Source organism: Malaclemys terrapin, chromosome 4, assembly GCF_027887155.1.
Source record: "Malaclemys terrapin pileata isolate rMalTer1 chromosome 4, rMalTer1.hap1, whole genome shotgun sequence".
Lineage (NCBI taxonomy): Eukaryota > Metazoa > Chordata > Testudines > Emydidae > Malaclemys > Malaclemys terrapin.
Window position 1 is genome coordinate 6,298,083 of NC_071508.1, and position 12,121 is coordinate 6,310,203.

Genomic DNA, 12,121 nt, shown 5'->3' on the forward strand with positions numbered 1-12,121 from the left:
CTAACTGTCTGCCTGAGCTGAAGTTGGATGAATGGTGCACATTGCTGAGCAGCCAGTGATGGGAAAAATCCACTCCTCCCCCCCCCCACCCCGCCATATGCCTTAACCTAAGTTATATAGGCTAATTCAACCATGAGTGACCAACCTGGATACAGCACTGAGTGGGTGAGGTTCCTTGGCAGGTCACAGTTGATGACCAGAACAGACCCTTATCTTACATAGAATCATAGAATCTCAGGGTTGGAAGGGACCTCAGGAGGTCATCTAGTCCAACCCCCTGCTCAAAGCAGGACCAATCCCCAACTAAATCATCCCAGCCAGGGCTTTGTCAAGCCAGGCCTTAAAAACCTCTTAGGTTGGAGATTCCACCACCTCCCTAGGGAACCCATTCCAGTGCTTCACCACCCTCCTAGTGAAAAAGTTTTTCCTAATATCCAGCCTAAACCTCCCACACTGCAACTTGAGACTATTACTCCTTGTTCTGTCATCTGCCACCACTGAGAACAGCTGAGCTTCATCCTCTTTGGAACCCGCCTTCAGGTAGTTGAAAGCAGCTATCAAATCCCCCCTCACTCTTCTCCAGACTAAACAAGCCCAGTTCCCTGAGCCTCTCCTCATAAATGGTGCTCCAGCCCCCTAAACATTTTTGTTGCCCTCCGCTGGACTCTTTCCAATTTTTCCACATCCTTCTTGTAGTGTGGGGCCCAAAACTGGACACAGTACTCCAGATAAGACCTCACTAATGTCGAATAGAGGGGAATGATCACGTCCTCAAGCTGTTGGCAATGCTCTTACTTATACAGCCCAAAATGCCATTAGCCTTCTTGGCAGCAAGGGCACCCTGTTGACTCATATCCAGCTTCTCATCCACCTAGGTCCTTTTCTGCAGAAGTGCTGCCTAGCCACTCAGTCCCTAGTCTGTAGCCATGCATGGGATTCTTCCGTCCTAAGTGCAGGACTCTGCACTTGTCCTTGTTGAACCTTATCAGCCTCATACATGTGGCTAGGAACAATGCGCTTGGCTTGGGAATAAATTCTCCAGCAGGGCACGTGGGAAGAGGCGGATGTCAGCTAGGAACTCACTATTTCAAATCCTTTTGTGCTACAAATCCCAGCTGCCCACAGCCTTGCTTTGCAGATTGTCTCAAGGGGAATGCCAGGCAGGCAATGAGCCATTTCTTCTGACGCAGTGGCTGCTGCCTAGGACAGAAGAGCCAGACATGACCCAGCCGTGCCCCCTGCAAGCACTAGAGTCAGAGTCTAGGAACTGGTGCCCTGCATTCAGCACCTGCACCCAGCACCTGCACCATGCAATGGGGGAAAATGTTCCCCTTTATGGGCACCTCTGTGCCTTTGGTTTCCTCCTTCCTTCTCCAGCCTCCTTTGTGCTTCTCTGCCTTATGTGATCTCGCCTAGCCCCTCTGCACTTTCCAATTCCCACCTCCCTGGGCTCACAGCTAAAAGCCTCAGCAATGGACTAACTAATGCTGACCCTTAACGTGCTGTCATCTGACTTTAGAGCAGATGCTCCATCAGGACAAAGGGGCTAAGAGAGAGAGTTTGTGCCCCCAGACAGACCCCTGCCTATCTGCAGACTCTGACAGAGACAGCAGCAGCGAGATGCTGTTCATGTTTGGAAAGTTTTCTTCACGGCCACGAGGATTAGTAAATATTTGTATTGCTGCAGCACCTAGGACCCATAGATCATGGCCACGAGGTGCTGTGCAGACAGAACTAAGGGACAGTCCCTGCCCCAAGTGCTTACAATCTAAACAGAAACTGGTTTTAAAGACAAGTTGAGATTCTGTCTCGGATTCTGAGTCTGCCCATCAAGCAGGTTGCTCCCGAGTTAAGGAGTTTTCTTCCACCGCTTAAGTGTTTACAGCTGAATGTGCAGAAATTGTCAGCCGGCCCAAAACGCCAGAGGCCAGACCAGTCAGTTGTTACCCAGTCACCTGAGCGCTCGCACAGATGCCAAGCCAGTGCCCCTTAGCTGCAGCTTTGGGACACGCTCCTTTCAATGGCCTAACACAGCAATCTAAACTTAGGCTTGTAACAAAGTTTCATTTTATTAAAGATCATTCAAAAACGCCACAATAAATAAAGATGACAAACCCTTTCATTCCCATTTATAATACAGGCTAAGAACGACAGGACCTCCCGGCCAAAGGCATTCAGTAAAAACAGAAATGGAGGGAACTTGGGGTTTACGGAGTGTGGGAATTACAGCCCAATAAACTAACCCACTGTCTTCTTGATTGAAAGTGGTTACATCAAAGCGATACAGATTGGGTCTCCAACGCATTAAAAATAGAAGCTCTCCAATCCCCTGACTCGGGCAGGGAATACTGTTTTTGGACCATTATGGAAAAATAGACTTTGTATTATAGCACCACCAGCCGCACATGGGGCAGGCATGTGACCCCGACCTTCCCACTCACGGTGACAGCCCCATGCATAAGGCCTGGTCACTGCAGAACATTGCAAGCTCTCCCTGGGGCTGGGTCTCCAGCCCCGTCAGGCCACGCAGACTGCTAGTTCCGGCGATATAAGAGATCTCGGGTTGCCGTGTCAACCTTTTGTTGGTAGTCCTCCAGTTTGTCCTGCACCTTCTGGTACAGCTAGGAGAGAAGAGTGAGGGCAGCCATAAGAGGAGATAGAGCAGCACCAGGGGACAGAACAGTCGCTTCCCCCCCTCAAGTCTCCACTTAGACCATCGTGATCACGCTGTCCCTTCGCAAGACCTGGCTCCTGCTGGTGGGAGAGCTACACCTGCTGTCAGCTCTGCTTTAGCCACCTCCACACCTTTTCCTCCGTTTCCCCTTCCCCTGACCCCATCGCCAGAAGCGTTTAGGACACAGATTACACAGGACACACCACGCAGCGTAGAATGACAGTACCCGCGGCTTGGCAGGAGCCGGGTGGGTTAGCAAATGGGGCAGCCTAGCTGTAGCCTCTGCCGAGAGGCCCCCTCAGCCCTGGAGGATGCAGAGAGCCTGTAGCAGGGTGCTAGGGCACAGTGCTCCCTCATCTCTGCCCGGCCACATTCACCTTGCTCCTGCAGCCCCCTTCCCTGGAGCCCCCTTCGGGCAAGGGGGTGCCCAGAACTGAGTGCTGCCATGCCAGAGTGCAGGACCTTCACCGCCCTGCTCCTCGCACGTTGCCTCTGCACACGCAGCCCAGAGCTGCAGGCTCCTTCGGCTTCCACCCCAGCCAATCGCTGCTCTGCTGGCCACTATCACCAGGTCTCGCAACATTGCTGTTTTCCAGATTTATCCCTGCTCTGGATTCCATAGGCACTATCCGTGCTCAGCCAAGCTAGAGCCTCTTTCCCGCCCAGCTCTCCCTGCCTTTGCTGGCAGAAACAACTTCTCATCTGGCTAGCCGGGACCCCCACCCACTCACGTACTGTTTACTCCCCTTTTCAACTCAGTCAGGAAGATTTCTAGTCACTCCATTCCCTGCATTAGCCCTCCGGGTACCCGCCCTCAGCCCACTGCCTCGCCATTCAGAATCTCACTATTGGCTGCCCTCCAGCCTCTTGGCAAAAGGGATTTAGAGACTAGAAATTCATTTAATAGACATGTAAAGTTCTGCGAGGCACAAATGCTTGTCAGCACAGACCGCAGTTCCCACCAATGGGAGCTGCAGAGTCGGCGCTCGGGCAGCACGTGGAGGTGTTTCCCCACCTCCCCCCCAAGATGTGCCAGCCGCTTCCAGGAGCAGCACGGAGCCAGGACAGGCAGGGAGCCCACCTTTACCCCGTTGGACTTTTAGTGACTAAAATCTCCCGGTTTGGCTTCAGTCGCCTCCAGGAGATAGAGCCTGATTCCGGGAGACTCGGGCGAAACCGGGAGGGTTTGCAACCCTAGCCAGGAGGAAGCTCATGGCACAGTGCTGCACCAGGCAGCACGGCACCAGTTTGGGCACACCGGCTTTTTTCCATACAGTTGAAGAGTCGTGAAGGAAGGGGGAGGTCCTTGCAGCAAGTCTCAGTGGCCTGGGGACTGTCTCTCACTCCCCTGCTAGGAGACACAGATGAGCAGTTCAGGCAAGATTTCCAGATACTCATCCCTATTCTGCCAACGCTTTTAAGCATCTTCTATTCCTCCTAGTGGCTCTTTTTCTGTTAAAGGCAGATCAGACTAAGCCTTGGCAGCCATCCATTTATCAGCAGGCTCCTACCTATTCCCTTCCTCCCTGGTGCACCTTGGTAATGCTCCCATTCCCTCGGGCAGAGCCACCTGGTTCAGGACTTTGGGTGGCAGCACCGTGGAGAGGTACTCACCACAAAGCTGTGATGGTTTGTCGTGTTCTCTCCCAAGGCCTGAAGCAGCTGGTCAATAGCGGAGTATGGCAGCCACACCATTGGGGCTATAGCAGACAACGGACGCTAAAGGGAAGAGTAGCCATTAGTACTAACTACAGCGCTAAGCACTTATCTAGCACTTTTAATCCATAGACCACAATTATCCCCATTGTACAGATGGGGAAGCCGGGAACAGGGGAAAAGTGACCGGCCAGTGGCAGAGCCAGCAGCAGAACCCACGTCTGCAGAGTCCCCGCCCAGTGCTCTAGCCACTGGGACACACTGCCTCTCCTTTAAACTGGTTTATGGTTACTGCAGAGATGCTTAGCAGCGTTACGGGCAAGGAGGAAGTCACACGGCAGCCAGATGTTGGCTTCGGAGGAGCTAGGAACCCGGTGATGTTCCCCGTTGTGTCACATTAACCCAGTCAGGAGGGTGCCATGGGTTAGTTCTTTGAAGAGCCTCACGTTCCTTCCAGGCACGTTACACAGACCCAGGATCAGTAATAGCACAGGTGAACTGCCCCACCAACACACGCTTGAGCAGCACAGCGGAATGGGCTGGGCAGGGCTCCTCCGCATGGGCCTCACTCATGCTTCGGCCAGCAGCTCCACTACTGCCATGGGCACCTGCTGGGGTGGGCAATGGGGCCGCCACTTGCCCTTCCGCCGCCCTTCATCCAGCTCTGTATATAGGGAGGCGCTGCCCTAGAGGCCCAGCCAGAAGGGCTCTGCAGTGTGTAGCTGGGAGCCCCTCTTTGCAGGCAGGGCACTCTGGAGGAGCTGCCCTGAACCTTGGCTCTGAGCTGGCTGCCACCAGCTGCTAAGGCAGTGGAGAATGGTCGCAGGAGCGGGACCGGGGGGGTGTTTCAGCCCTCGCCTACCTCAATCCCAAAGTGCTCGTGGCCCTTCCCCAGTAAGGCGTCCACGTACTCCAACACCAAGTCCACGGCTTCCTCCAGGAGGGCGTAATTCAAGTAGAGGCGAAGGAGCTCAGCAGCATCCACCTTCTGCGAGCAAACAGAGTTAGTGATAGCCTGGGCCTAGGCTGTGAGGGGGTGTAGGGGTCACTCATGCCCTAGCAGCCACTGCCCAGAGCCCAGGTCCGGAGCCTCGGGACCAGCCACACACAGTCCCTGGGTCCAAGTCCCTTTCCACCCCTGGTCCTGGCGTGGCTGTTCCAAGCTATGTGGTCCCTGGGGAGGTTCCAGCGGCCGGGGTTCCCAGCGTGCTAAGTGGTCTGATCACATGCCTGCAGCCAGGGCTCCCCAGGTTCTGCTGCCTGAGCCATTCAAAGCTGCCAGACGGGCTGGGGATCTGCCCTCAGCACGGGGCAGGTTTTCACCGAAACCAGAGTAATCACACTCAGGGTTACATTTCCCACGGCACCAGCCTCTCACAGATATGCACAGGGCCACGCAACAGCCTGGGATATGCTCTTGCCGAAGAACAAAAGCTACTCTCCTCGCTCCTGCCCCTGCGTTCTTCGCCCAGGCTCCCCCCAAAAGCACTTGATTCTATAGTTACTCCCCTTTTTAAACAGCCCTTGGGATCTTGCACCTGCTGGCTCTTACCTCTCCAGGCTTCTGAATCTTCCTGCAATCACGCCCCCCAAACAGCCCCCTTTCCGGCTCACTTGCCCCCCAGCGAAACCTTCCCAATACACTCACCCCACAAGCACCCTGCCCTAGTACAGCCCCACCCTCTGGTGCCCCCTAATACCTCCTAGCCCTTAGAATACACCCAATTTACAAGCACGGATAGTGGCTCATTCTCAGTTACACAACTTGCCTTACAACCTCACTATCTGAGCCAGGATAGAAAGAAGCGCTGTTCCTCTCCATTATACCCTGCTGGGCAAGGAACGACCACATGGGTCTGTTACTCAGACTGTACATGGCACACACGGGAACGAAGTTATGTCTGTCACGGAAAGCTTTTCTGGTTCCTGAGTGTACAGTTTCAGAAGTTTCTTTGCGTTTCCTTTCCAAAGGGCCAAACATTTAGATGAAGCTACAGTGGCTTCATTGGAAGGGCCGAGTATAAGATTTCTGCAGAGACTACGGCTGCTTTTTGAAAAGGGGGTTAGCCACACTTCCAAGCTGACTAGAGTCATCTCCCCAGGAGCCAGAGAAATCCAAGCTTCCGAACGTGACACTGCAAAGCCACAGTCAGTCCATTGGCAACCCTTTTCACTCCCTCAACTATCTTCCTTTTGGGCTGAAATTCAAACCAAAGAAACAAACAAGTCTCCTTAGCTGAGTTCATACTAAGAATGAGTAATGGTTCCCCGATCAGCTGGGCCATTTTAAACTTCAACCGAGCTGAACTGATTTGGTGCACAAGGTAGCAGCAGCACAGGTAGCACCACAGTGGCGACGGTTGCCCAACACTTCCCAGGGTAAGACCCTGCTTTCAGTTGCTTATCACTTTGTCTAACTATTCGTGCTGAAGTTTCCCGTGCTGAATGTTACTGGAAAGTTTCATTTCTCAGAACAAGAGCAGCAACACCACACGTTTTTGCCCCATGATAAAAAATTCCTCCAATTAGCACCTCCCTGCTTTGGACCAGGAGCTTGAAATTTGCCAGAGTGGTGGGGTAGGGGGGGTGACCATGGTGTCATGGATACGCCTTTTGCTCTCCCATAAACATCTGCCCAAATCCTCAGAAAGTCTCAGTTTGCACCTGGTCAGTAGAAGCTTGTTAAAAGTTTAACAGCTGAACTATTCAAAGATTCCATTTGCACTGAGCATGCTCCATCCCAGGGCTGTTTGACATTCCCTGCAATTGCTAGTCCAGGCAACCAGGCGCTGTGGCACGGTTTCTGCTGTCACAGTGCTCTCCCTGCTGGTGCCTAGGCCCCCAGTGAAGGGGAGAAGGAGGAAGCTATCCATCTAGAATTTAGAGGTGAGAAGATCTGGAGAGAAGAGGCACGAGACTGGGACAAGGACAGCTGTGAAACTCACTGGCAAGATGTAGATCTCATCCCCCTTTAGTGTCTGGCCCACACAAAGGATGACAACCTACTACTGCTACTAGGTCAGCATGATCCAACATGATGGAATAGCTGAATTTTCAGTTCGCTTTTACAAAACTTAGAAAACTACGTAAAAATTATGTTAAAAGAATAGTAAAACTGCAAAACAGAGCATGAGAGAGCTTCCCCTGAGCAAACTTAATTTGGCCTACTTGTAATTACAGTATCACATACTATTTTCCTCACAGCCCCTGCCTCATTCAGTGCATCCTCCACCCTGAAGAGCCCCTACCCTCTCCAGGAGACCCCTAGCCCCCCAACATGCTCTCTCCCCTTGAAAGAACCCTCAAGAGCCACTGACAATGCACCCTCCTAGCACCCTCTTCACTTCAAACCCATACAAGAGTCCTGGTATCCACGCCCCCCCCCCCCCCCCCCACACACACACACCACTCCCAGCAACCATCTAAGTTCCTTATCCCGAAGCCCCATCCCCACCCCACACAGCAGCCTCCCCTCCCTGCGCTGACCTCCTGCCCTTCCACACCCCCAAACACAGCAGCCTCTTCAACAGGGAAAGTTACTCCTCCCAGACCCTAACTTCTGATGCCTCCCCACACCCTCTGCAGCCTGACCAAACCCAAGATGTAGCCAAGCTGCCCTGTTCACCTGGCTTTGTAGCAGCTAAGAAAGTTGCCTGTTTCCAAGGCTGGGGAAGGGGAAGTCTAGTTTGGAGATCAGACTCTTTGGCCCTTGAAATTATTTTAGTTTGGTTTGGCTTCTGAACTACAATAGGAGCGCGATAAACTGCATGAGCACAAAATTCCTGACCAGCAGATGTACTGGAAGCAATCACAGCCACACAATTGTGTCTCCCCCTTCTCCTTCCTTCGACGTAGACACAGAAACATTTACCTTGTAACTGTTGATAAGCCAGTTGGGCAGCGGCACCCCATGAGAGAGGAGCTTGTTGATTACACAGTGATGATACAGATGGTTCTGGGATTTGTATCTGTCCAGGTAGGAAGATAACAGCCGCCAGGCTTCATCTGTTGCACTAGAAGACAGGATAGAGTACATCATTTTTTACTTCTGCGCTTAGACTACAATGGGGTAGCTTGTGCATTACCAGCTGTGCGTTAGTCCCCAATAGATACATGGAAAACAGCAATAACAGAGACCTGGAGCTGAAAGGGGGCAGCCAACTGGAGATGAGCTTGTAGCAAGATTTAGAAGTAAGAAAGGAAATGCAATGTTGTCAAGTACCAGCAGTCCTAGTGCTGGTTTTACCTGAGGTGTGACCAGGCCAACAGCATGTGCTTAATGCCTGCATTTAAAATAGTGCATTTACAAGTACACCTCTATCCCGATATAACTCTGTCCTTAGGAGCCAAAAAATCTTACCACGTTATAGGTGAAACCGCGTCATATCAAACTTGCTTTGATCCTCCAGAGTGCACAGCCCCACCCACCGGAGCACTGCTTTACCGCGTTATATCCGAATTCATGTTATATTGGGTCATGTTATATCAGGGTAGAGGTATACACCTAAGTGAGGTATAGAGGAAAGGCAAACACACGCTTTGCTGCTGCTTGTGTGTGGCTGGAGCCTTGGGGCGTGTTTGGATTACACTGCCAGAGTGCCATCCACTTCCGCAAAAGCTTCGATGCTACAGGGTTCCCTCTGAAGCAGCTGCAATCCTGGGATTTTTATGAACCCACGAATCTTGGTTTTGGTAAGAGATTTTTACCACAAGAAGCTGCAGCAATGTCTACCTTTGAAGAGCAGCCCTGAACAGTCTCTTCCAGGAAGAGCAAGCACCCTTACCTGGACTCCTTGGTGGTAATGACAGAGGAGAGCTGGTTTGCCGCTAGCCAATCCCAGGCCTCTGCCTGAGCCGCTTCCCCACCGAACTGCAGTTTGATGCATCTGAAACACACAACATCCAACATCATACACTGCACACAAAGCTGGGATCCCCATGCCCTCCCCTCCCACAGCTACACCATGAAACTGTTCGGTCAGGTTGGTCCTCCCCGATGCAGTTATACTCCCAGCAGTTCCTGGCTTAGCTGGTATAACAGGAGATGCAGTGGTAACCACTTGGTTGAAGTTAAACTCTTCAGATAGGTCAATTTAAAAAAACAATCACACCCTAGCTCCTAAGTGACAAGAGCCCCTCAATAACCAACCTGACCCAAACAAACATGAACTGTTCTGCAGGCACTAGCAAAAGCCAGGACACTAAGCATGGGAGTGTAGTCTGCATGTGCCAACAAGCCAGAATGGCCTCTCAAGCACTCCTAACACGGCCCCCTTGTGATTCCAATACACCCCTGTGGAATCACAGCATTTGCCGGTGTGAAAAGAAATGCTGCAGAAGTACTCCAGTATCTCTCTCTCTAACGTAAGGGAAGCCAGCCCCACATGTGCTCCAGCAGGCACAGTTTGAGAACAGCTGAGCTACAGTGAGGAAAGCCTCTTTGCACTCAGTGAACAGCAATGCTGTCAGCCCCAGAGCCCAGACACCCCGTGTCCGAGCCACGACGCCAGGAAGGATTTAAAACACTCCTGTTTTGATGTTTTCTGATTTTTAGATCTTAGGGGGCAGCCCCTCACTCCTGATGTGTGTTGAAGATCCTTTTTAGGTTGAAAATTCAAGCTTAGATGCACACACAAGTGTGGGACTCCCCCACAGCGGCTTGAGGGGGTGGCTCTTAGCCCTCCCCACCCCAGGAGTGAGGAGAGGGTATCACTAACCATCTCCTTCCCTTTTGCTGATCCCTGCCCTCCTCAGTTAAACCCAGCTGTTTCCAAGAGCACAACTAACACACCTAAAATTCGCAGGCTTCTGAGACAGCTGAGAGTTGACAGGCCAGGTCATAATTCCACAAAGCTTATGCAATACAAGTTATTCAGCATTCGTGTTTATCATGCTTTTAAGGTTGTATATGTGTCACATACTTGAAAGCCAGTCCCTCAAAGACAGGTGTCAGGCGGAGTTTGAAGGTCTGGCAGAGCGAGACAGCTGTGTCAAAGAGGCCAGCCTGAACCAAGAGGGTGACCATTTCCTCTGGCGAAGAGCTTCCTGCACAAACAGAACACCCAGTCAGCGCATGCCGCAAACGGACCAGTCACACACACCTTCTTAAAATGCAACACGGCAGCATGGAACAACGCCCTACTGAGGGATTCACTGGGAAAGCTACACTGGGGTAATACCTTAGAAGTCAGGAAATTCTCCACAAGGCAACATTAGACTGTGCAAAGTGGCAGGGTTATAAACCCGGTAAACTGGCTGAAACAGTAACTCAAAGACTAGGAAAGTTTGATGACTCTTTAACCTCATTCTCTTAAACTGCTGGACTGTATATATATTAAAAAAAACCAGCCCGAGGCAGAGTGCAAGCATAGAAAGAAAGCCTCAGCCTAAATGGTTAAAGTTTGGCAAAATTATAACTGATCAAAACAGATTATAACCAAGAAGTGTTCAGCAAGTTTACCCATAGGCGTCGTTCAGCTGTAAACCAAAACCCTGCTTGCCTCTTGGTAGCAGGGAAGAAGATCAATGGGGATATTCTTACTCTTAGGTGGTGTTTGTACTATGCTGACAGCCATCAATATTACAGGCTAACGAGTGATCCTGCCTGCCTCTGAGGTGGAACACAGCAGTGTTCAACAGCACAAAGAAACAAGTGTATTGGTTCTGGACAGGGAGTGAAAAATACTGTATCCAATTAAAACTGCAGGAGACATTAAGGAGGCAGAAGGTAATTACTTGAGCTGGAATTTATCTAGGAGAAGAGCCACCTCCTCTTGAGAGATTTAACCTCCCCCTACCTGCAATTTGCCTAGACTTCTGAATGACAACAGCAAAGAAAGTGACTAACAGCAGCAATGCCCCAGACATTTAGCTGGTGCACTGGTTAAAGAATAGACTGAAGAGATGCTCACAATTCATACTTCTTGTAGCAGCCTAGAAGGGACCACTGATCATCTAGTCTGACCTCTTAACACAGGCCAGAGACCTGCCCCCAAACAATCCCTAGAGCAGAGCTTTTGGAAAAACATCCAGTCTTGACTTAAAAATGGTCAGTGATGGAGACTCCACCGTGATCCTTGGTAATTTGTTTCAATGGTTAATTACTCTCATTGTTAAAAACGTAAGTCTTATTTCCAGTTTGCATTTGTCTAACTTCCAGTCTTTGGATTGTGTTAGACATTTCTCTGCTCGATTGAAGAGCTCATAATTAACTATCTGTTCCCAGTGCAGATACTTAGAGACTGTGATCAAGTCACCCCCTAACCTTCGCTTTATTAAGCGAACTAGATTGAGCTCTTTGGGTAAGTCTATACTGCAATTAGACACCCACGGCTGGCCCGTGCAGGCTGACTCAGGCTTGTGGGGTTCAGGCCATGGGGCTGTTTAATTGTGGTGTATATGTTGGGGTCTGGGCTGCACCTAGGGTTGCCAACTTTGATTGGACATATTCCTGGAGGTTTCCTCAGATGACATCTTTAATTAAAGATTAATCTTTAATTCCTGGAGACTCCAGGACAATCCTGGAGGGTTGGCAACCCTAGCTGCAGCCCAGGCTTTGGCACTCTGCAAGGCAGGAGGGTCCCAGAATTCCAGCTTCAGCCTGAGCCCAAACAAACACCACAAGTAATCGGCCCCTTAAGCCCGAGCCCTGCGAGTCCAAGTCAGCAGTGGGTTTTTAATTGCAGTGTAAACACTTACACGCTTACGCCCGCCCACTTCCCGGAACCCAATATGTAAACACACCCTTTGAGTCTCTCACTATAAAGCAAATTTTCTAATCCTGTAACCATT

At 51.0% G+C, this 12,121-nt stretch overlaps 1 protein-coding gene across 2 annotated transcripts in view; it reads right to left on the minus strand.

Moving 5' to 3' along the window:
* Positions 1–2,049: 2,049 nt before the first annotated feature.
* The window catches only part of NUP160 (nucleoporin 160), a 54,781-nt gene continuing 44,709 nt past the window's right edge, over positions 2,050–12,121 (minus strand). For both annotated transcript variants that reach the window (XM_054027923.1, XM_054027922.1), the window contains exons 31-36: positions 10,252–10,375; positions 9,115–9,216; positions 8,202–8,343; positions 5,193–5,318; positions 4,289–4,393; positions 2,050–2,621 (exon numbers count right to left, since the gene is read on the minus strand). In XM_054027923.1, coding sequence (XP_053883898.1) covers positions 2,535–2,621; positions 4,289–4,393; positions 5,193–5,318; positions 8,202–8,343; positions 9,115–9,216; positions 10,252–10,375 — 686 coding nt within the window. In that variant the 3' untranslated portion in view covers positions 2,050–2,534. The remainder of the gene's footprint in view (positions 2,622–4,288; positions 4,394–5,192; positions 5,319–8,201; positions 8,344–9,114; positions 9,217–10,251; positions 10,376–12,121) is intronic.